The sequence below is a fragment of the Anopheles stephensi genome, chromosome 3 (assembly GCF_013141755.1).
Source record: "Anopheles stephensi strain Indian chromosome 3, UCI_ANSTEP_V1.0, whole genome shotgun sequence".
Lineage (NCBI taxonomy): Eukaryota > Metazoa > Arthropoda > Insecta > Diptera > Culicidae > Anopheles > Anopheles stephensi.
In genome coordinates this window covers 60551318-60572790 of record NC_050203.1, presented here as the reverse complement: position 1 = coordinate 60572790, position 21473 = coordinate 60551318, and the positions used below count along the sequence as shown (strand labels likewise).

Genomic DNA, 21473 nt, shown 5'->3' with positions numbered 1-21473 from the left:
TTCGCAACCTTCCATGTATAAGATCCAATGCCGATATACATCCATGAAAAATACAACAAAAGGTCATGGCAAGGCACACAAAAATAAATCATAATTCGGACATAGCGGAATTAGCCGTAGGGATACGGTCTGAAGTCATCATACTAAAAATATAAATAATTAGGATGTAGCACAAAATAAATGCACGTTTTTGAAGCCTTTCCTATGGAAAATGTGATATTATATTGCGTGAAAGCAAAGCTGGAACTTGAACAAATAATATACGACGCCAACGCACGCAGATAGATAAATTTTCATACATTTTTATTATGCTAGTAAGTTTCTTAAGCCTGCCACTGTTTTAACATACAAAATCGCGTATCGTACAGAGCGCTATCGCCTGCTCATCCTGCTCAAACTTATTTACAAAATTAGTATGATTGCGAACACTACAAGCTACGGTTTAACAGGCACAGAGTACAGGTTTGCAGTTTCATCTACACTCTTACTACAAGCATTATTAACTTTATTCAGTACTGTTTTTTCGACACACTCCAACACAGGACGGCTAGGCTTACCACCTAAGACAAGAGCCGTTTGGAGTATAGGACAACTAAGATTAACATCGCCGGACCTCTTTTCTACGAAGCAAAATCGCAAATGGCACAGTACACGCGAGCATTGTCCCGGTGAGGAGACATTACACAGCGCGGAAAGCCTTACACAGCTACACGGTCGAAAAGAAAACGTTGAAAACAAGAGCTGAAAATATTGAAAACTCTTCAGATTCAACTATCGCTAATAAATAATTTCAATCTCGTTACGAGACGACACCGGCTTTGTTTTTTTGCTTCTACCATACACGATTATCTTTTTACAACTCTTAGTTTTTTTTTTTCACGGAATGAGAAATGCTTGCGCTTGTGGCCAATTTAAATAAAAAAAGGTTTGTTTTACCATGTACATTACGGATCACCAACTCAGCAAGGTATTCTTATTGCACACACCTATTTAAAATCTTATTCCCTGATTGCTAAACGGCATCTTGCCAGATAACCCAAAGCGTAACCCCACTTTCGCCAAACGCAGGCCCGAAAGTGTCGGCTGCAAGTTAAACAAATTTCGCTGCAAAAGTAATCAACACAACAACACTTCACCCTACCGGTCGGTTATGCTCAATTGCCACCCATTATTATCGGCTTTTCGTTATCGAAAATGACCACCGAAAATTGATTTTTCTTCTCACTTGTGCGCAGAGGAAAAACGAACACTTTCACACGTCACAACAGCATTTCCTGTTGCGAAAGTGCATTCGCTGTATTTTTGAGCGCTGATTGCCTGATCTTGTTTCCCTTAATCTCATTCCACCGCTTATGGCCCCCATCCGGTGGACATATTTACGAACGGCTAAATGTTTGCTGCCGCGCTCGCATTGTGTGTGTGTGTTGTAAAAAAGGCGAAGAAAATACAGACTAACGGCTTCACCACACTTCAGCACCTCGTAAAGAACAGTTTTCACGATCATGTTACCGTCACCTGGTTCGGGTGATCGAATTGCTTCCAAAACAAATGGCTTCTCGTTTTATGCTCTTACCTGACGGCTCGCCGGCCAGAAACGCATCCCCACACAAACTGGATTCTCATTTATGGTTGCATAAATCTGCCACCCTGGGGGTCCGCCGGTTCGGGGTGGGAGAAGGCCGGAGTGGTGAAGCGGAACGATCGGACGTAGCATAAGTGGGGAAAAAATCCAATCAAAAATCGATTGCATTTTTGGTGAGCAAACCGTACCATCAGCGTACGTACATACTGGTGCACATGGTACAGAAAGCAAAGTACCCTCACACCCCTTAGCCCTCCTCCCGTTTCCCACCATCATCATCAGCATCATCGAATGATCGACGATGTTGACGCCACAATCGCGACGAAGAGAAAATTGCCACAAAACACTAAATTATTATCGCCTTCACTTGCTGTATGCCTTGGCGCGCCACGACACGCACAAAAGAAAAGCAAAGAAAAACAAGACACACACACACGGACAAAGGCACGCACCCGTACACAAAACGTGTTTTGCATTTTGGCATTCGACCAGGCAGCGGCGGCGGCGGTGACTTCGGCAGCGTGCTGCTTTTCCTGAGGGCATCATATTTTGGCGAACCATTAACCAGAAACGACTGCGCGACTGCACCAACTGCATTTATTATTATTTTGGCCGGAGCCTGGAAACGATGCGCATCTTCGTGCTCGTTTGCAAAAACAGCGCCTTAACCCTTGAGTGATCGCGGCCGTAAAAGTGCTTGGTTCACTTTTTGTTGACTTTAATGCACAAAGGAACTAAGGGAAGGATCAATTTAAGTGTGAGATGGATGAGCGAGCCAACAACGGAAACCTGGCCGGAGGTTATAAAACTCCGTCCGTTAAGTGATCGTAAGGTGTGATCGATATGCAAACAACGTCCAAAAAAAGGGTTTTCGAATTGTTTGTCAAGATACTTTCTCTTTTGTTGAACGTGCTTTTGACTGCATTAATGTACGCATTAAAAATATGTTGATTCGCAAGACTATCGATCCGATTGGCCTATGTCCATATAACAAGTTATACCATGGTTAAAAATTTATTTGGAACAGCCAAGGCTAAAATAGTCGAGGAACTCTAAATACACATACTGAGATGAGTCTACATACTGGAGTGAAGAAGCTCGAAATAGTGAGGCATATAGATTATAACCGCATCAAGTTTTATATCAACTTTGGCAAGTCCATCAGGCTTCCCTGACTGATATCAGGTCCAAGTCGCAAAAGACCAAGTTGAGATATCTTGAGAGACACCGTACCCAAAGTCCTTGCACCACTTGATCGCTCGGGATTACTCTAGATGACACTAGGAACGGATCTTACTCCGGTTTTACTCAGGGTTGACTATGTAGTGGACTGAATTAACTCTAGAGCTTACTTTGGAAGCAATAAATTGATGGATTTATCTGAGAATTTGCTTCGCAATTTGAGCACATTCTAATCCCTTACTTCACTAGCCAAGTTGAACTGAATTTGCGTGAATTCACGTCAGAATTTCGAACACTATACGGATCATCATCATTTAAAAAGTGAAAAAATATTCTAGAGAACATGGACTGAATGGACCAAGTTCTATAGAACTTCCTCTAATTGTGATGATAGAAGGAAACAACAGGATTTCTCTCGCTGCCGAGGCCCCCTAACCGACGAGGCCTCAAGCAGCCGTTCCTTCCGCCCCTAGGTTGAACCGCCACTGCATATCAGATGATGGCACACGTGAAAAATGTTATTGGAGCTGTGGGTGAGTCGTCGATCGAACAGACTTCCAACTGACCTCAGAAAAAACCAAATTTATATCAACGGACCTTATCCAATCATTCTTTACCTTGAAGACATAGTAACAATTGATGGTCCAAGTGCATAATAAATGCCATAAAGCAGCAGCCTTTTATAATAGACATCACCAACAAAACGCAACACGCATTTCTCATTCCACAAAAAAAAACTCTGACGGCGTGATCATGTCCTCACCGTATACTACTCTATACACTAGCTAGTTTGTTTTCCCATAAGTAGATTGAAGTAGGTAGCTTAAGGCATTTTCGTAGCGTCTTCTTCGTCCTTGGTCGACGTTTTACCAATAGTTTTCTCTTTTTTACAATCGCTCTCCTAGAAAATATTCGCTTCAAACCAAACCTCTCCTGCATGGATTTGCTTCATTAGAGGTGATGGTTTTCATTTATAATAATTTAGTAATTAAACATTAATATCACAACTTGACACGCCTTCCTGCTGATTCTCCGTCCAGACAAGGCGTGCTTTAAAGGCTTTTTCCCCGTATCTCCCAACCCGACGACACTTTTCTTCACAGAACCGTCTCATTCCCCGTTAGGCTGATCGTTTGCGTCGACATCTTGTAACTGCGCGGCTTCCGGTTGATGTGCGAATGGGAAGGATACTTTCGTGCGTGCCGTACCGATGGTAGCTTCCCGATCGATACCGACACGAGCGAGTTCTGCGGACAAACGGTCTGGTACGAGGCGGTCGAGTAGGTGGACGGTGCTCCCGCAAATCCACCCAACTTTGGTCCGACCGGTTGCTTGTAGACGGACCCGGCCGAAAGTTTACCCGCACCGCCCCGTCCACCAACACCCATACCACCGCCGACACCTCCACTGCCACCTCTATCACCACCACGGCAAAGCCCGACGATCCGTGGCCCAACAGCCCAGGCCGAGGCGAGCACACCGACCAACAGTTCGATGAAGGCACGCAGCAGGAATGGCCATAGAGGGGCCCGTGCCGCTAGTACCGAGTCCTGCGAAGGATGTGGCAGATGTAGCCAGTTCTCCCGGCAAGCGTACTCGTAGAACATCAGCATCAGCAGCGCGGCACTCGGGACGGTGTAGATAAACAGGAACTTGCCCATACCGTGTATGTGGACGGGAAGGTTGTGGACGAGCGGAGGTGCGGCCGAACGCTTCCGGAGGTAGGCGGTAAACAGGTAGCCGGAACCGATGACCCAGCTCGATAGGAGTGGCACGATCACGAACGTTAGCAGCGCTTTGTCGGATTGGTTTCCAATGAAACAGGACCCTGTGAGGGAAAGTAAGAAAAGCGGGCGAAAAATTAAAAAGATGCACAAGAAAAGCTTCATTAATGGAGGAAAATTCTACTCTAAAAAGATTGTTATTTTAGGTACACACACACCGTTCGGCCAATCGACCAATAAATAAATAAAAACGTGGTTCATCTCCTGTCATCGCTTTGCCTAATAGGATACCAGGGGGCATTCCGTGTGTTCCGGTGATTTAAACGATTGGCCACATCTTGCCTCACCGCACTCAGCGTGGAACCGCGTTCTGCAATCGTAGATTTATACTTCTTAATTTCGTGCAACATTTAGAGATAAATACCACCTTCGCCTGGTGAGCGAAAAACTCCCCGTCGTGAAACGCATTTAGCATCTACCCCGGCTTGAGGATGGAAAAACTCCCGATCCATCGATTAGCGAAGTGAGAGAAAAGTGCTACAGATCTACTAACGCTACGCTGGGAATAATATGGCTGTGTGTAAGAGAGAGAGAGAGAGAGAGAGCGAGGCCGACATAGTGCGCGAAAGCAACGGAAGGAAATACTGAAAATGGCTTGGCTCACGCCTGCCGCTGCCGGCATGAATTAATTATCCAAACAAAATCAAACAATAAATTACGGAATAATAAATAAACATCAGGTCGCGGCCGTCCGGAGAGAAATGCTACACATCTTATGCGAGTTTTCCGGTCGAGTTCTTGGCCGTTTCCACGAATGAGTGTGAGTGTGTGCCCGCGTACGATGTGGAAATTTAATGTTCGCTAGATGAATTAGTTGCGCCATTATTTGGGTGTTGCATGCTCCAAATAAATTGTATTAAATTGTATTAAATCTTCTGAAGTCTCACAGATGGCACTAGTGTGCAATACACTAAGCTAAGCTGTCAAGCATACGTAGCATTCTCTTGATGCTAATTAAACAACCGTTTAATAGCTGTTGATATCATTTAAAGCGTTTTCTTCTAGAAAAAATCAGCCAGTCGTACAATGCATCTAAAAAATACACAACAGTAACTCTCTTTCTCTGTCTCCCCTCGTTTGAGTAAAGAATAAAATCATCTGTCAGCTGCTCTGGCCACTGCTATCGAGGCGGCTGATCAAGACCCGTCCGATGCTCGTTAACTACCATCCGGCTACCGTCTCCGGCAAGGGATTACAAACTTTTCCCCCCGTCTGTCCATCGGAATGGCCACGTAAAAGGTTGGAAATCGTTCCTTCACACATCGCCGTAATCGATGGATTAGACCGGTGTGTGGGTTGCGCAGTAACGGAAGGCACAAACAGACCATCAAACCGACACGTGGTTCACGCGGCCATCGATCTCGATCATTGCACGGGACGGGTGAGAATCCTGTTCCACGGCGGGGCCCTTAATTTCTTCGAACTGTTTATTGTAATTTATTTAATAGAACAAACACTGCCTGAAAATACATACACGGCCGTTTTCGATGAACATCAAACCCTTTTTTGAGTTTTCCTCAATGCGCCCCAGCGAACGAACCCATAAGTCGGTGTTATCAGCTGGAGGGTTTTGGTGAAGTTATGGACACGTTGTGCATTCTCGTATCGACAGGCAGGTGCATTCTATCGCTCTATGTAGAGTTCGTGATCGATTGGTGGAGGTGGAGAAAGCCGGGAAAAATTATGGTTTGAACATGTCTGCTGGAAGACTAATGGATTCTAGCATCTGATGCACGTGTGTGTGTGTGTGTGTGAGTGTTGATTCGAGATCGATGAACGATCCCAGCTGGAATACTTTAATCTTCCAGCTTATACCTATGCAACATTCAATCATTACACTTCTTCTAAAAACTGTTAAATTAAATAAAAAATCAATACGGCCCTCTTCATAAAAAGCGACAAAATCATCCTCTTAATAAACGCAATGAAAAAAAAAACAACTCCAACTTGCTGAAGTGCAAACAATTTATTGCTTGAGTGCAGCCACAGTCCAAAAGGGTCAAAATGCGGAATGGCCAGTTAACCTCCCCAACCGAACGAAGGTCGAAAGCCGTGCGTGCCAAAGCTAGCACTCACAAGAAGGCTCGCCAAAATCTCACCTCCAATCGATGGTCAAATAAAAAAAAAACTTAAAACTTAAAATCTTACAGCTCCAACCGGAAGGCCAGATTGCAGCAAGCAGTAAAGCGCAAGGAAAGGAAGCATATTGCAAAATCTCTTAACACGCTCCCTACAACAACACGATGCGGGAAACGTTGAGAGCAGAGGAAAAAAAACCTTCGAAAACAAAACATTTGAATGCACTTTACTTGAGTTGAACGCACATGTGTATGGAGGGATGGAGCGTTCACCACATTTGGGCCACAACCAGCACCTGGAATGCACTTTCAAGATGCAGTCGGTACCGCGTCTTGGCCGCGCATAACCATTTCGCACAACCGTTGAGTGGCACAAATGGATGGAAACTGTATAGGTTGGTGGAATACGTGTTGGACGGGGGTGGGGGGTGGTTCCTTCGCACCATCCGGATATGGTGATGAAGGAGCACCGTGTGCCATACTGCTGTGTTGACGTGTTTCAACATATTTTACATTTGCCGTTTTATTATGCACATACTCACACACACACACGAGCGCGCGCTTTGCAATCTGGAACCCTGACGTAGGTGAAGGCAGGTGTGGCATTTAGTGCATACCTTTAGATAGTTATTCCTTAAGTTGAAGTGTGATAGGTTTCGAACAATTTCATACGTTTCATAAGACTTTTACAATATCTTGCAGTTTAATTTAGAGCTAAGATAATCGATCTCGATGTCTTATCCTCAGGAAATTTAAATCCTCGACTGTTTTTAGGGCTCATAATCAATGTAGTTTAAGTTACTAATCTGTGTCTAAAGTCTCATAAACAGCTATGAAAGTAAATCGAAATTCCCCACCATTTTAACGAGGAGGTAGTCTGATACCCTGCGTGCATCTGCACACGATAGGAGCGGTTCGATGGCCCAGACGATAGTGACGCCGGTCAAATCCCATCTAGACCGTCTCCCCGTACGCTGAAGCTCCAGGAGCCTTTACCCAATATTTCCAGGACTCTTTCTAGAGTACATATTCAAACAAGAATGAACCTTCAATCCTGGAAGAAACGTCTCAGCATCGCGTGGTGATAACTTGAGCCGCCGCTTGAGTGAGGCAGGAACACCTTTATTTATTGTTGGAGCTAATGAGAGTATTCCTGCATTCAAAGCTGATAAAGTCTTTATTATTGTTACTAAGACGATCATCTCGGTTTAAGTCGGATTGAGCGTCTGGATCTGGGGACGTTCTGAAGTCTTCTTCCGTACCAGCAAATCCTACCAAAACCATTGTTTCAGTTGCCGGCCAAAACATGATCTAAATTAAAATTCTTAAGGTCCATCTTTATCCCTCAAGTAATAGTTTCTAATAAAAAATTTAATTTTATTTGTAATGCATTGACACAACGAAAACTTTCCACTCCCAAACTAAGCATTCTCTGCTCTATTCTAAATATTCTTTCATTTTGTTGTATACAGTTTTTGATGTGTATAAACAACTGACTCGTGCATTTATATACTGCCCTTTAACGAACCAGTTCGCTTTTGCATGAACATTTCTGCTCTTTCAGTATTTTATTTCACCCAACTTCTTTTGAATATTCAGCAGCTTCGAGAAAGCAGTGAACACAGCCAAAGCCAGTGACTGCATAATGCTAAACGACGGTAGCACTGTGCCTTGAATTCAATCCGCCTGCATTCATTGCTGAACTGCCATTGTTCCCATCGCTATGCTTCGACCGTTTCAGCTTTATCCCGTTTGCTCTAGCAGAGACAAACCGACAATCTCCTGCCCCGTATAGAAGATTTAGTTTACATGTGGGAAACGAACAGCATCTACCATGCGCATGATCCCGTGACCCGAGACCCAGGACCACCGCATACCCACATCTTATGTTTACAATTTAAATAAATTACTAGCACAAATACGGCCCACGGGCCAGAAGAAATCCTTTTACAGCGACAGTAGCCAAACCCAACGATCGAAGCCATTTATTTCACCTTTAATTGAATGCATTCCCCCATTCCGATTGCCCCAACCCGGGATGGCAGCTCTAAGGAGACAAAACAAAAAAAACAATTCACCTTTCCACCAAACAACAACGAGTTTGCATTTGTTCTTCGGTTCAAGATTTTCCACGATCGTACGGTTTCGAACGTACCGGTGCCTTATTCCTTCATTTTTGCTCGGCACACAGCAGAATCTCTTAAGAAGCGACCAGAAAGTGAGCGAACGCACCGTCAAGACAATGCGTTCGGTCAACGAAACAAACCACGGTACATGCTCCTTTGCAGATTCCGATCAACCTTCCCGGCATCACAAAAAAGAGAATGAAAATGGGAGCATAACTGCACGCAGGGACGCCGGTGTCGTGGAGCAAAGAATGTCCCAGCAAGATTCGCAGTTTGAATGGTTCCATTGTTTTGTCCCATTTCGTGTGTGTGTGTGTGTGTGTGTGTGTGTGTGTGTGTGTGTGTGTGTGTGTGTGTGTGTGGAGGGGAAGGCTGAGAATGGAGAAAGGGGGGATGCTGGTTAATGTAAAGATTGGGAATGATTTATGCGCTTCGTTCGCATAATTTGTGGCTTTGTTTTATGCTCGCTGTACGCGATCGATGCTAAGGATCGTTCGATAATGGTGGTGCATAACCCTTCAGGGTACAGTACTTTTCCTTGTTAAGAATACAAGCAATAGTTAATTGAAAATTATTAAAATAAATATGATAAAAGTTCCTTCAAAAAACCGAAACGTTTTGCATTAATTTGTAGAAAACTCGTTATCTTTTTCTTCCACGAAAGTTTACGTAAAACGATCACAATGCTTCATTTCTTTAGCGTGGGAAGACAGCCGTCGTCTCATTTGCAACAAACAGCCACTAACAAGCAAAACTCGATTGTCTCGCCATGCAGTGTGCATAAAACGCCTCGAACAATCCTTTCGAATGGAGCAGCAGCCAACAGAAGATCCTTTTTCATTGTTAACCAACGCTTAAAACATCTCTTCAGTCTCTTCTTCTTCACACCATTGCGGGGACGACCGGTAAGATCTTATACCGGTTGGCAAGTACTTCAAACACTTACGCCGACTCGATCAAAAATGGTGTGAATCCTTTTTTTTTTGCTCCTTACAATAGAAATTTAAAACGATGATCACCAGCATGCGTGCGATCAGCATAACGCTAAATTCTAGTACCAGAAGCACCGAAACACTAGCACGCGTTTCTTTTGTCGGATGAACTACAAGCATTGATCTTTTTTTATTTTTTTTAATAATTTATACAGAGATGCACCAACCTATGCGAGAAGCAAATACAGGCGACAAGAATGCATCGCTTCACTCAATGGAAAACAATAACCGGCGACACCAATATGCACCGGATATGCAATTCGAGTGCACTAACGAGCGGTTCCGGCCGGCAGAAGCGTGTGAAATTTGACGGTTTAAGGTGTAACAGGATACTGCGAGCATTGGAGCCGAAAGTGCAGGACGTGTCTGATTGCAGCACAATGGTGAGCAAAGGTGAGAATGGCACTGCATTGTGTACTCCATTGTGTTGTCGGATAAAGGAACGAAGGCTGAGGACTATTGAAAGCTTTCTTGTACGCTGAACAGTTTATGGTTAGGAGCAGAACGCGATGCAAAAACTGCCTAATGAGATGCTTTTATGGAGAGTCTAATATGATCACAAATGTTTTAAAATTATCTCCAAAGGGATGGCAAGTTAAAGTATCTGTTGCAAGGACTTTAGTCAGGACTAATAATAAATGCTGAAGCCCTTACGATCAGTTCCTACTCCATCTTGGGTACAAAATGATTGAGGTCAGTTTGGAGGCCCTCGGACTGACAATTTACCCACCGACCGGAAGATTTTCTCAAGCGCCGTTTTTGCTCATGATATTAAAAGTATTTGGCGACCTGGTAGTAAATGCGACAACGGCGCCGGTCTTCTAAACCGAGGTTCAGATCTCATCTGGTCCGTTCCCGCGTAGTGAGGACTTACTATCCAACTATACGGAATCAATAAGTCTAGTAAACCAGAAATGGAAGGCATGACCTAAGAGGTCGTTAGGCCAAGAAAGAAGAAGATTGAGAGTATGCCATCGGATCAGTTTCGCCTCAGACATGGCTGAGGAGTTTTAGATTAGCATGTTCATCCAAGTTTCACAGTGACTAAACCAACAGGTGCTATGATTTTCCTCATGATTTTTTGCTCCATTTGAGCAAAATTGTTGGCCTTATAGAAGTTCTTCCCTCAGACGTGATAATTTTGCGCTCACATTCTGGTAGTTGCGGAATCGATAAGGCATTCCCGGCATGACATTATTTTTAAATCAATTTAGGTTTTAAAGCATAGGTGACCTCAGCAACTCTTACGCCTCACTATCGTACTCAGTTTTCTTCTTCCCCTACTTCCACCAAACAGATCTAAAACGTAAAGCTATAAAATGACTAGCCGTTATCGACTCGTTCCTAACCGTTCCAACACCTACCAAACAAGCAACCGATCACCATCATAAACCACCCGATCCACCAAGAAAAGAAAAATAAACGAAACGCCATCATTTCCCCCAATAATCCAAAACACATCCGGCCAATTGGTTCGAAGCGGTAGCCCTAATCAATTTCTATCGGCGATAAATCAATCAATTCATTGCTGCTGCCTTTGCACCTCTCGAATGCTTACCTGGCCTCCCTCCCAGCCAGCCAGTCAGCCACTTCACATACTTTAAAACATATCTTATCGTGGTTGCCCCGAAAAGTTGTCGTTGATTTACAACCATGAGTTGGTTGTCGTGTTTTGCTTCCCTTTCCCACTTGAACGGCCCTTTATTTTGCGGGACAGAAAAGGAAGCGAAATCAATCGACTCAACTTGCGCCTGTCAAACAATGTGCCTATTTTCGAAAAGCCATTTCGATCATGGCGTCCCAAAGCGGCCGGTGCGATAAAAGCGGTAACCTCTAACCAACATCGGTGGGTGATTAAATGCGTTCTCTAATAAGCTTATTAATTATTCTTATGTTTTTTTCTTGGTTCTTGGGTAAACATGCATTTAGCACATGGTAACAATCGTTATCGATTATCGATTAGCCATGGGTGACGTTTTATTTATCAAAAGCTAATTAAATAATCTCTGGCAAAAAATTGTTCAATAGAACCGGGAGCACAGATCAGTGAGGATAAGGCGGCCAGTGCATCGCTCAATCGATGGGCACTTTCTTCCAATTGACCACGCTCCCAATAACCAGCAGCTGTCAGAACGTATGAGCGATTGCTTCATCCCACTTGCGGCGCACCGTTCCGTTTGATTGGTCCTAATTAACCAGCCACTTGAGACGACAAGCCGCCGTTTCGCCAACATACCACCGCGTTCCTCGCTCCACCCTAGCATCGGTGCTACCGTCCCGCGGAACAGCCCCAGCAAAATTGGCGGCAAACAATAAAAAAAAATCGGGCGAAAAATAATAATAACACCACACGGGACCGAACCCGAAAAACCAACAACAACCCACACCGACAAGCTTCCGTTTGTTTTACCCGTAGGACGTGCGAAGGCAATCAATCAACGCGAGTACGCTGACTGACCACAAAGAGCGCGTCTAGATTGCACGGAACATCATCGCTACACGGAACATCGATCGCGCGATCAATCTAGGCTGATGCGCGTACCTACTGCTGGTGCTGCCATCGTCTCATCAACCGGGTCTGCCATGCTCCACTAGAGCGGGAAGCAATGGAAGTGGTGGGAACTGCTCCCGATAGTACGTCCCAACGAGGGACAGTTCTTTACCAAGCTCGTAAAGGGTTGAGAAATTTGGAGTTCCTCAAATGTGCGTAACGGCGCAAGGGAAAGATGACTCGAAATAACCGGTAGTACTAAACTGTGGGGGGTTTTCTTATCAGTGAAATGGAGGCTATCGTGGCTGGCCCACTGCCACTGGCAGCATATATGAAGCAGCAAACATGAATATGAATTCTATGATCGATCACGTTTCAGAGCCGCGTCAATGTCAGAGAGACTCAAGGAACGAAATGTAATAAATTACACAACATCCGACAGGACATTCGATAGAGCAGAAACCGAACATTGCTTCGAAATTGTTAGTCGCACTACGTTACTGATGAAATTCCTCACAAAATGTGAAAGAATCCTGTTAAATATGATGTATGAAATCAAATTAACGCACCACTTTTCATTAGTCTGGGTGGCATCAAGCGTTCTGGTATCGTGTGCTGCGTTTGGTGTGTAAGCTGCATCCGAATCTATGCACCATAAGTCATCAAAACTTCTATAATTAGAATATTTATACGCTTCGGTGACGATAATGAGCATAACTAACGAGAACCGTATCAAGAGCAGAGTAGCAAGCCCCCTGTACGCGAAAGAACCCGAAAGGATTGGGTTCTTTGATTAGTGATGTCTCGACCATGACAGATGTCTCCTACCGACATATTTTAATGTATCCCTCTTGCAAGTTTTGGAGCTGATTTTAAACTTTAAGTGACACGTGTTGACATACGTTCACCCTAATTATGCACCTCAGTGACGAAGGTACGGGCGTAAAGTAAATCATTCGTAAAATTGAGATTCAAAACTGAATGTGGAATGATGTGCACACACAGAAAAACACAATCCAAACACTACAACGATTTTCGCAGACCGGTTTTTTACGGTACGGAATGTCATTAAAAAATCGGTCCCTCAGTGTTTGCATTAAGTTATGGCTCGCGAGCTCTGGTAGAATTGATTTATACTGAACAGCATTTCAGGTTTTTGCTCGTGATGTATACACATTTTTTATGACCAACGAGACAAGATGCGTTCTTGTTACTTCTGCTGCCGTGTACTTCCTTTCCCGAATCTTAGCACCAAACATGGCACTGCTGTAGTCATGTTCAAACATACTTGCATGTGTGAGAGGGAGAAACATGGAATTCTGAGCGAAATTTTCAATCAAAAGCATTTTTTTCCTGTACTCAAGCAGTGGAAGAATGCAAAATATAACGACATTTTTGAATATTTTAAACTGTCAAATTACACAATATTTGAACGATACGGGCACGCCGTTGCATTTCAATAAGAAAATTAATTTACATTTTAAAGTATTTTTGTTATATTTTAAAATCTCAATAAAAAACAGAATTTTAAATTTTAAAATCACAACACTGTACTTTACACCAACGGACAACTATTGCATTCCCATAACCCCTAATAAGACTCAGCACCTCAGTGCTCTCTAAAATCGATCATACACGTACGTACGTCGGTTTGGAAGGGACTACAAAACCATAAACCGCCAGCGCTGCATGGCCATGGCCCGCTTGAAAGGCTGGTGATAGTAAACCCCACCGGCAAGCTGTAGCTCCATTTATGGACGGAGCTACATAGCCCGACCTGTCGACACCGCGTGTCACTATGAAGTCGTGATTTTATGTCGCACTACCGTTCTTGGCCGCTAAACTGCTATCAAGCTTCCAGCGAGCTAGGGGTTTTCTTTTACCATACCCAATCCTTCTTTTTCTCTACACTCGTTTTTGTTACTGCACAACGCTGCATTACGACCGGCATATGGAAACCATTATTGCAAACGATATTGCAACGCAGCGTACTTACTCGCAACAGCACGAAAGGATAATGATTGGCCGAATGATCGATCGTTAGCGATTCAAGCGGTGGAAAGCAACTACGGGCAGGCACCATTGTTTTCGGTGCCATGTTGGTACGAAAGAGGAGCATACATGATAAAGGGCCAGCCCTCCAGCATAACTAAAGAAGGCATCCTGCGGAGAGAGGAAAAAAACCGGGTGGGGGGGGGGGGGTGGGGGGAAGGTGAAATATGCTTCAGCGACGAAGGCCAAACCGAGCTCACCATCATTCATAAGCGGTGCCTTCTTCTGCACACGATGCAACGGATGCCATGGTCAAATGTACCGAGCACAGCCTCTGGAAGGTGTTGATCGTGTGCAGATGCTCTTCTTCGTTCTCCACTTCCACTGGAGTGGTTCGCTGCCGATCGTCGAAATGCACATGAGCGCACGAAGGTGTTGAACTCTCCTCTGTCCCGGGTACGCCAAGTAGGTGCACACCGTTGCACACATTCATAATAACGTTAATTCGCTCCTCGTTCCCGGATTGATTTATTTCCTATTATTACCGGTGCTGGTGCTGCAGTTTTCCTCACGTACAACTAGGTTGTGCACCTTTTGGCATTGGGAAGAATGTTTTCTTCAGGACTTCTGCTTCTTCACCCACTGGATCCGGGCAGGAAAGTCGTGCAAAAAATCGAACCGAACCGAGACACATAAATAATACAGCAGAACACAACGCGTACCCCAGATTGCAAAACTTGCACACCTCAAGCAACCGAGAGAGAGAGAGAGAGAGAGAGAGAGAGAGAGAGAGGGAGAGCGAGAGAACGCGGGCTGTATGGTTGGTGCATCCGATCCCGGTGCATCCGAACAGAAGCATGGTAATACGATTCGCTTTGCCACCTACCACCATCGCCGGCTTGGTGGTATGGTTTCTGCATGAACCTGCCCGGCTGTCGTTCGGAACAAACTCGATGAACCGGTTCCAATCGACACCTCGTGCCCTTTCCAGTCCCCTTCCAACCCCACTTGCTCTTTTTCGTCTCGTTTTTGCAATGTTGCTGAGATGATTATTTTTTTTGTCGCCCTATGCTGTTTGGAGATATTTTTTCATACAAACACACACACACACACACACAAGATAAATTTGTGCTATGATCGATCAGATTCAATGATCGATCGACGGGCTTCTTTTGCTGTTGCTGGAAGCAGTTCTTCTGTTGTGGTATGGGTAAAGGCGTGTTAAATTTTTAATTATTTTTGTAATGCGTCGTTACACCAATAACAACTGATATTTAATTAAGTGAACAGCACTCTATCAAATTAAAAATTTAAAATGGAATTACAAAGCATTGTTTTACTAATGATGTTGAAGAACTTCTATTAGTTTTATCATTCAAGTTAAGGGAATCGGAAATGTTGTTCTAAAAAACCTTTCAAGGTTGCAGTTTAAAAAAAAGTTGATGAGGTTATCAAAGTAGTTTAGTACTCGACTACTCGAGTACTCAAATGAATCAATACACCTAATGTTGAAAATAATCAAAACATGCGTTGATATATTCAAAATGAATGGGTTTCCTGAAGCTAAACTTATTATTCTGATCAGGCATCCAACAAACACCAAAGAGACTGGACCATAAAGAACTTAAGCAATACCTTCCTATTTTATCAACTAGCTTTCCGATCAAAAGCTGTATAAGCTGTTTCAGAATTTATTAGAGTAAAACTTGAATCACGATAAGAAACCAGAGTCCCATCTTTACACACCTGGACCATAAAGTGCTGTTTGCAAAGCGAGGATGCTGGTAAATATGTGCACTACACTTCTTCCGATTCGTTCAAAAGCATGCCAACACCACCGACCAACAAGAACACGGCCAGTTAAAATATTGAAACAAGCTCGTCTTAATCTACCGACCGCAGCAGCGGTAAGCTTTGTTTTGGTTTGATGTCATTTAAGCAAACTGTTTCTACGACATAACTAGACTCCCATAACTAGACAGCAAACAGGCTAATTACACAGGCAGCATGTACGCTTGCTCGGCAAATGAAGGATTCTGGCTTTCTTTCACCGACACAACAGAGGTGAGCTTATTTAATCGCCGCCACCCAGCCACCAAGCAAACAATTGTCTTTTCCCTGAGAGTGGAGTGAAAACTCAGTCGAGTAAACTGACAGCTAGCCCAAAACGCACGCACATAGCGCATTGTCAACAAGGCGGAGGGGCGCGCGTTTTACCTCCAGAAAATGGTTTGACACCAAACAAGCTTCGACGATAAACGATTTCGAGGGCTGGGAACTGAGGCACTTTGGATTGCAGGTCGCGAACTGTCAACGAAACCAGCGCAACACGTAACGTTCAAACATACGCGATCGGTGGCAGATAAGCACCCCGGTGACATCTTCACTGCACATACTGTGGTGCAAGGGTAGGAATGGCGGTAGAATGGGGACTGCCGTTTTTATCAACCGAACAACAGTGCACATTGTTGCCTGTCAGGCAACAGAAGGTAGCATCGTGATAATGGTACGCGCACCTCCCGGGGGGGGAATGTAATGTAGTTTGATCCCACAGGATAGTCGCCGACCGTAGAAGATAAGCAGGCAAGCCTCTTGTTAATATTTTTGTTTGCCCGCGGTTTTTTTTTTCGGTGCACTGTTCGGTCAATATTTGCTTGGCGATAAAGCCGAAGCTAAAACTCACCGTACTATATTTTTATTTCCCGGCTCAATATCTACTTTATACCAGACAAGAGAAACGCAGTACATAACTTGAAAACATTGCCCAAAACGAAAGAATCGTCTGAACGGTTGAAATGCCGCCCAAGAAACCGTTCAACGAAGTGTCATAAACGGAGGCAAATGTGACTACCAGAAGGTACAACAGTCATTATTCCGGACCCGGTGCCGCCTTTTTCCTAGCGCACAAGACACAGGAAGTGGTGTCTCGTTAAATAGAACCATAAAAACACACAACAACATACCGAAAAACAAACACCAACCAAACTTACCGAAAAGTTCGTCTGCGTCGACGAGCCGTGCCACCAGCACGATCACGGTGAGGATCGCCGGTATGCCCCAGGCCGCCAGCTGGAACAGTGTGTCGTGGGAGGAGTTGGGTTTCTCCGCGTGGATGTCGGAGGGTGACCCGAGATCGGTACCCAACAGTCGGCGAACGGATTTACTCCAACGCAAACACAGGATCGCCCACCTGCAAGAATGAGGGAAGAAGGAGAAGTGTTTGATGAGCTGGATGCGTCTAGGAATGAATAGGTCTTTGACTAAATTGAACAAATCTTTGTGATTATTGAGATCAACTTTAAATCGAGGTTTGAAACATAGATTATAGTATTTCTTATTTATGCGTGTAATACATTAATTGGAATATCTATCACATGAAGTCGGTAAGACTAAGACCTCTTGAGGTTGGTTGTTCAACTGGTTGACCTCAGTTGAAGCTCAGCCTCCAATACTTGGATTACAAGAAGTTTTCACATAATAGTAAGGTTTGTGTGAGAGTTTGCTAAATTATGTTATAACGCATAACTTAGCGTTATATATGCAAGAACATTCCTGTCATTCCATCCCCAATAACTAATGCTTACTGCCACACCTAACCTGATTCCGATTAACCACCCACATTCCTACCAATCAGCCGAGCCATCCTCACAAACAGAAAAGCCAAAGAAAAAGCAACATTTGGATTCAATAAAATAAAACCAGTAGCTGGTGGTGAATCCTTTCCACATCGGGGCCGCCATTTCCTTCGCCCAACGATAGCGGGCGGGCACGGAAGAGAACATAAAAATCCTCCACGCCAGTTGGGCGGAAGCGGTCGCACTGAAGCAAAACGCGAGGAAAAATCTAATTAGTTAAGTCTATTTTTACATGAAACATTTACCGTGCCCGATTAGATAAACGGTTTGTGCGCGCGCGATCCATCGGCCTCCACCGGCCGGGAGTGTGTTCCTCCAACAGAAGAAGCAGAAGCTTTGCTCGATTTAATTTGGCTTTCTTGGGTCGGGTTTTGTGCTTCTCCTCTCTTTTCTTTCTCTCTCTCTCTCTCTCTCTCTCTCTCTTGCCACCATTTTTCACCCACCCCGTTCCAAGTGAGAAGTTCGACGGGTTGGAGCCGTTTGTCATTCGGTTTTTTTGTGGGGGGGTTACCCCGGTGGTTGGAGAAAAAGCGTGGAGACGAAATAAAAAAGCGATACACATAAACTACGTCAACCAGCGTTTGCCACGGTTTCTAGAAGGGAAGGGTGGTGATGGAAGCCGTCCGGCAGAAAGACCGAGACCGAGATTTAATTAAAATATGCCAGATAAAATGGTGCGATTAACGACACGCCGCAACGGATTATGACAGGGCCCCGGTAGTGTGTGCTGACGGTTTTCGGTGGTCGCCGTGTCTGGTGCTTGTTTTGCTTGCGGCTTTGACCTTTCCATGGCTAGTTGGTGTGCGCCGATGGTTGAACGTGACAACGTTGTGAGGAAAGTTATAGTTTGCCTATTTTCTTAGCAATTTTCAGCTCACTTTTCGGGGTCGTGAGGATCTATTATCTGGGACTTCAACTGCCATTTCATGTATTGCGTCACGAGACTGTTTTATTTACGGGTTTTGACATCTGTCAAAACAAGGAGTAGTTGTAGATGTTTAAGATGAATATACGTGTCGTGATCCTTTAGAACTCAGTAAAATTGCCTTATAAAATCGAAAGAAAATTCATACCATCAAACTTTCCCCCAGATTAATCGGTAAAGACGACTTTCCCCTTAAATAAATCGTACAGTAATTAAACTTCACATCTCGAAGCAGGGATGTGATACCTTCCATGCTCTCCACGCCATTTTCACCACCTAGCCCCCCTGTTTTCCAAAACTAATGATTGCCCAATTTTTTAGCCAAAAAATATGGCCAAAACCACCGATCATCTCTTTCCGCTTTCATCGCCGCTTGATTGGTTTGCTTATAAATTATTGCACGCTGGTTCGAACCCGACCCCGGCTTCAAAGGGCACCATTATTTATTAGCTGATTAATTTTTAACATCACCCCAACACCCAGACCCAGGCGGCAAGTTCAACGAGCGTTGCGCCCGGTAACGAATTTGTTTTAACGATGTGTCAATCGCCCTTTCCTCCACCGCTTTTTTATCGGACGCCGCAAAATGGATCGCAAGAGTTTAATTAAAATGGTCGGCCCCAAACGCTGCTATCAAATAATTACATCAGGATTAATCCATTGCTCACCATCGGGAAGGTGATTAAAGGATCGTTAATGGATGTAACTAGTGGTGAGCAAGCCGTTAAGAGTATGACTCAAGAAGTCTTGCAGCTTAAAGTGATGAGAAAAAAAGCGGGACATTTGGTTGTCTTTTCTAGCAAAACGACAAGAATTGAGTAATTGGAGACTTTTCCTTCGTGATCATGATTGGAAGAATATTACAAACACACAACAGATCACTTTTGCGCTTTGCCCTGCAATAAATAATGGAAACATTCGAGAGATGAAAAGATACTGCTTCCTTTGCTGGACCTGACAGAAGGAAAAACCGGTCACACCACACAGCACCCATTTCAACCCGACCGAACCTCGATTGGACTTGGGCCGACTCAATTTTGACAGTTTCCGTGTGGCGATGGAGAGATTCCGAAAACGATTAGGATTCGTTTTGTGCCGGCAAACGGCAAGCCGAAACGAGATCGTCAGCCGCACCAAGGAACGTATCAGATGGAAATGATAAATGGTGCCTAGGTCGTGTTGATTGCATCTAGACGATACGCTATCGAACGCGATAGGCAAAAGGATTGGAGGAACGAGTTGCCATCGTTACGATGCGAACGCGTTGGATATTTTGGACTTCGTTTGTCAAAAATGTTGAAAGCAATGATTAATAAGTTCTTTTTTTCCCCTTATGTCTCTCCGCAAACGAATGATCGTACGTTATTCTACCGTTTTGGAGGAAGAACGATCGGGGATGAAGTACTTCGAGCAACTCCCCAACGATTAAGCGAACGAGGTGTGTTGCTCACCTTCGCGCAGAAGGAAAACTCCCGATCTACACGATCTTGCGCCACTCGGAATATATGCTGGGTCTATCGCGAGGGTCAATTAACCTTCTTCGCGCATCGATTGACCACCGCCGATCGTCCACAAGCATAGAGAGTACAGCTTGTTTTTTGTTTGTTGCTGCTTCACTCGCCTTCTCTTCAAGCTGTGTTGACCGGGCCGAGATTCTAACGTCCGGTTGTCGGCTGAAAAACTGCGGCTATTTTTCTTCCCATCTTTAAGATGGCTCGATGACGAGACATCATTTATCAACGTGGCTGATTGGTTTGAAGTGTGTTTATGTATGTCAGCGTACGCGCGTGTGTGTCTGCGCCTGAATCGATGGGTGATCGACAAAGCTGAGGGAAACTCCAACTCCACCAGCCAGTCTCGACCAGCCGCCCCGTTTTGTGTGACCCGTTCCTAGAATATGTTGCTTATTTACACTGATCGATTGTGCCGTGGATTGAGAGACACACGTCCTGTTGGCGGCTAGATTGTTCAAGCTGGACAGCTGTACTGCCAACACCTCGCCTATCTTTCGATCGTTTGATTGCTACACAGGGAGCGGGGTCATCCATGTTCGCTGGAGCTAGTTTTCGGCTAGCCGCCATCTACCAACGTCAACGTCTTGGCAGGGTTCATTTCACCCTACTACCCGTGCGTACCCCAAACTCGTTTGAAGGGTTGCCGTTGTTCCTTCGGTCAACCAAACATCCGAAAACCGCCGTATCGGTTCGCCGGCTGTCAAAGATGACAAATTGTTGCCTGATAAAGTGGAAATTAAATTCTCTACACACTCCTGTTGTTGTGCCGTGTGTTTGTAGGCCGTGCATTTTTTTTCACTCACGTACAGCGAGAATGTGGTTGAGATTGTTATTTCGTTTTCTCTACAACGCTTTTGGCCGTTGGTTAATATACCCTTTTTTAACTATTTTTTATTTTTTTGCTTCTGTCACGAAGTTATAATGCACGTGAAGAGCTCGGAACGGTCCAGTTTCATTTCGTTCCCCTGTATCTTACAAGAAATGTGAGCAACTTTTCGACGGAATGGTTCATTCCGGTGCTGTTTTATTAAGTTGTTTCATAACCAAGATTAACTTGTCGCCTCTCAACACGCTTCCTAAACTATAATCGCGGCTTAGACCTGATAACGTGCCGTGCCCGTGCTCGATACCGTTTGCAGCACGCTGGAATAGATTTGTCACATTATTCTATT

General features: G+C 44.4%; 1 protein-coding gene across 4 annotated transcripts in view; it reads right to left on the bottom strand.

Moving 5' to 3' along the window:
- Positions 1–286: 286 nt before the first annotated feature.
- LOC118513545 (frizzled-4) overlaps positions 287–21473 on the bottom strand; it is a 41564-nt gene continuing 20377 nt past the window's right edge. For all 4 annotated transcript variants that reach the window (XM_036059427.1, XM_036059431.1, XM_036059430.1 and 1 more), the window contains exons 3-4: positions 17218–17417; positions 287–4592 (exon numbers count right to left, since the gene is read on the bottom strand). In XM_036059427.1, coding sequence (XP_035915320.1) covers positions 3862–4592; positions 17218–17417 — 931 coding nt within the window. In that variant the 3' untranslated portion in view covers positions 287–3861. The remainder of the gene's footprint in view (positions 4593–17217; positions 17418–21473) is intronic.